Source organism: Crocuta crocuta, unplaced genomic scaffold, assembly GCF_008692635.1.
Source record: "Crocuta crocuta isolate KB4526 unplaced genomic scaffold, BGI_CrCroc_1.0 scaffold267, whole genome shotgun sequence".
Taxonomy (NCBI): domain Eukaryota; kingdom Metazoa; phylum Chordata; class Mammalia; order Carnivora; family Hyaenidae; genus Crocuta; species Crocuta crocuta.
This window is the reverse complement of record NW_027531899.1, coordinates 851515-854839: the sequence shown is the minus strand read 5'-3', so window position 1 is coordinate 854839 and position 3325 is coordinate 851515. Positions and strand designations below refer to the sequence as shown.

Genomic DNA, 3325 nt, shown 5'->3' with positions numbered 1-3325 from the left:
ATCCTCCGATAACATCTGCAGGAAGCCTGTTCTCCAAACCTCTCACCAGTCTTGCCTCTGCTCCCACAGCCCTATGTCCTGTACGGGCTGTGCGCCCTCTTCACTGGCCCCCAATACGAGACTGAGTGGTGTGCCTGCACCGCCCCCCCAACACACACANGAGCCAGTGACTGCATAGATGGGAGGTGACTGGGTGCATGTCAGAGGAACAGGGGTGAGTGAATGGGGGGTGAGAGTGCCTGCGTGGGTGTGTAAGGAGTAGGTGGATGGAGAGGTGAATGCTGGGTAGGAGGCACAGGGCTCCCTCGAAGCACCTCGGCTCTGCTCCTCCCTTGTTCCCTTGTTCCCTCGGCTCCAGCCCCTTGCCCTGCTCCGTCCGCCCTCACCTGTGGGCTCCCGGCTGCGGGCCTCCTGCAGATAGCGCAGCGCGCGTGCATAGTCGCCCAGGTGGTAGAAGGCAATGCCGGCGCGGTAGGTGGCCTTGAAGTTGCCCTGCTGCTTCTCCAGGACCTTGAGACAGTACTCGCGCACCCGCTCATAGTTCACCAGCTCCGACTGCAGCAGGCAGGCTGCGGGGACACCGGGAACGGTGCTCGCAGAGCCTGACGGCACCCCCAGAGCTCATCTGACTGCTAGGAGCCCGGCGTTCAGGCTGCAGGAAGCCCCAGACCTTTCCCTTGGCCGAGCCGGGCCCGAGGGACAGCTCAGGGCACCGGGGCCGCCAATCTTCAGACCAATCGGGATAGAATCAATCTGCGCCGCCGCTAGAGGGCGCGAAAACACAGCCGCTCCCGGGCAATTAGCGGGGAAGTTTGCGCAGAGGAGAGTACTAAGGACAATCTCAGGTGAGGGGCGGGGCCTTGAATCGGTAATCTAGGGTAAGATTTTCTCACCTGAGGTTCGCAGCTGACAGCCCAAAGCCCATTTCTTGCTTCCCAGCCCTTCCATCCCTGTATTCCCCTACATCCCCAATCCCTCTCCTTAATAAGTTCTGGGGTCTCCCTCGCCCAGGTCTGTTCCATCCAAGCCTCCAGCCCCCAGCTCAAGGCTCCATGATTGCCCGTCACTCCCCACTCCTCTCCCATATGCACCCTGTGCGCCCCCCGACGGCCCCGTACCCGTGAGAGAGTCATAACATTCCACCTCCGTGTTCTCCACCAGGCGCCGCTGCTCCTCGCTGAGGCGGGCTGGCCCCGGGCTGCTGGCGGGCCCGGGGGCGGGGGCGGGCAGACCTCCAGGGCGGGCCCCCTGCGCCGCCTTCAGCTGCAGCAGTGCCCGGTGGTACTTGCCGATGGCTTCCCGGAACTTCTTCTCTCGGTAGCAGCGNGACTCCGCCTGCCCCCTATGGGTCTAGAGAACCCCCTCAGGACTTCGCCATTCTATCCTCCAAATCAGCCCAGGCCCAGTTCTTCAGCCGGCCTCTCCCTTCTTCCCACTCCCCTTACCTCCCACCCTCCAGCCTGCTCTCCTCCCCCATGCCCAAAGCTCCCAAAGCTTTCTAGAAGGAAAAGACAAGTCTGGGGGAAAGAGCAGGAAGATATCAATCTCGTGGAAGCTGGTTTTCAGACCCCTAGGCATTTCACATATTTGGATAAGAACACAGGTTATGCGCTCAGGCTGCCCAGAGTCAATTCCCTGCTTATCTTCTCACTAGTTGTAGCACTTGGACGCGTCACCCAAATTACCTGGGACTCTATATCCTCATCGGTAACATAAAACAATGATAGCAGCTTGGAAACTCATTTGTTCATCTATGCAACAAATACTCCACTGATATCTTTTCTGTGACCAGCTCTGGTCTGGCTGATGCCGGGAAAGAGCAGCTCCTGAGAGCCTCGGACCCTACCCCCTCTGAACCCCTAGTCCATAGGGAGACAGACCCAGTGACCCGACAGTGACAGCCCAGAGTGGGCTCTCCTGGGAAGCACAAGCAAAGTGGCCAGGGTGGGATGGGGAGACACAGGCAGGGGGTGGAGCCCTGGGTAGGGGAGACACAACAGGCTGTGAGGGTCCAGAGGAGGTGCCTGCCCTAGACTGAGGTAGTGAGCGAAGGCTTCCTGGAGGAGGAGATCACTCTATGAACAAAAGTGATCTGCCTCTTGTCCTCACTGAGCTCACTGTCTGGGGTGGAAACACAGTGGGAAAGCAGACAAGAGACAGCCCAGAGTGAGCAGCACAGGAACGCAAGAGTGCACAGAGAAGGAAGCGAGTGAGAGGCTTTTGAGACAAAAACAGGGTGAACGAGATGGTTGATCTTCAACTCCCCTTAGCTGCTCACTTGGTGGGGGGACCTTGGCCAAGCTCCTTGATCCTCCTCCACCTTGCCTTCCTTCTGTGTGACCTGGGGATACTACAGGAGTGCACTTCAGAGTAGTTGTAGGGACTGAATTATGTCATGTAGATAAAGCACATGACACAGGGCCTGGCGCGGAAATGGGCAATTAACAACCCCTGTTTCTTATCACCCGAGACTGAGGTGTGTGATCTCAAGTGCCTGGCCCCAGTCAGCATCCATGCATAGCTGTTGAATGAGTGAGTGAATGAANAAGCAGCAAGCTTATCTCCCCCCTCTCCCTGCCGCCGCGCATCCTCTTTCTGGAGGCCACATGACAGGTCCCACCTGACAGGTCCAAAGCTGAACTCAGCACCTATTTTCTGAGCACCTACTAAATAGCTAGGTGCCAGGGGCTCGGCAGAAACAGGGGCCAAGGGAACCCGGCTCACAGTCCTGCTAGGATGCAGCGCTAGCTATTTCCACAACACCTGCTAAGTGTCAGGCACTGTTCTAAAGTTTTACGTGCTTATTAACTCACATTCTCATCACACCTCTATGAGGTCGGTGCTATAATTATACCCATTGACACTGTGGCACTTTAGGGGTTAAGTAAATCAGATCCTATTTAGAGAACACCTGCTACTCAAAGACCTATACTACCACAAACTGACGAGTCTCACAGGCCAGCATATCATACGTGATGTGCTCGGCGTGTGCAACCATTAAAAAATATTGAATTGGTTGCTAACATATAAATATAGAGATACTTATGGAACTGTAGATTTTCAGTTACACTGGAACACAATCTGAAAATCTGGCAACACCGAGGTAGCTTTCCTTATGACGGGGACAGGCGTTCTCAGCTTCCCACAGTCCCCATCGCTCCTAGTTTCTTCTCACCGCTGAGATCGAGAGCCATGCAGAATGCAGCCTCTCTGTCTATCTCCTGGAGGCGTTTGCGCTTGGGATGCTAGTTGTAGGTCGCGGAGCCGCGCTTGCGGAAGTCCGCCAGTGCCCCCTGGCGGAGAGGTCCAGCATTCGCATCGTATG

General features: G+C 56.5%; 1 protein-coding gene across 1 annotated transcript; it reads right to left on the bottom strand.

Moving 5' to 3' along the window:
- Nucleotides 1-71: 71 nt before the first annotated feature.
- Nucleotides 72-1477, bottom strand: TTC9B (tetratricopeptide repeat domain 9B). Its single transcript, XM_077773622.1, has 4 exons — nt 1446-1477; nt 1119-1342; nt 387-569; nt 72-103 (listed from the first exon to the last, which is right to left on the bottom strand). The coding sequence occupies exons 1-4, from the start codon at nt 1475-1477 to the stop codon at nt 72-74; spliced, it is 471 nt and encodes a 156-aa protein (XP_077629748.1).
- Nucleotides 1478-3325: the final 1848 nt, after the last annotated feature.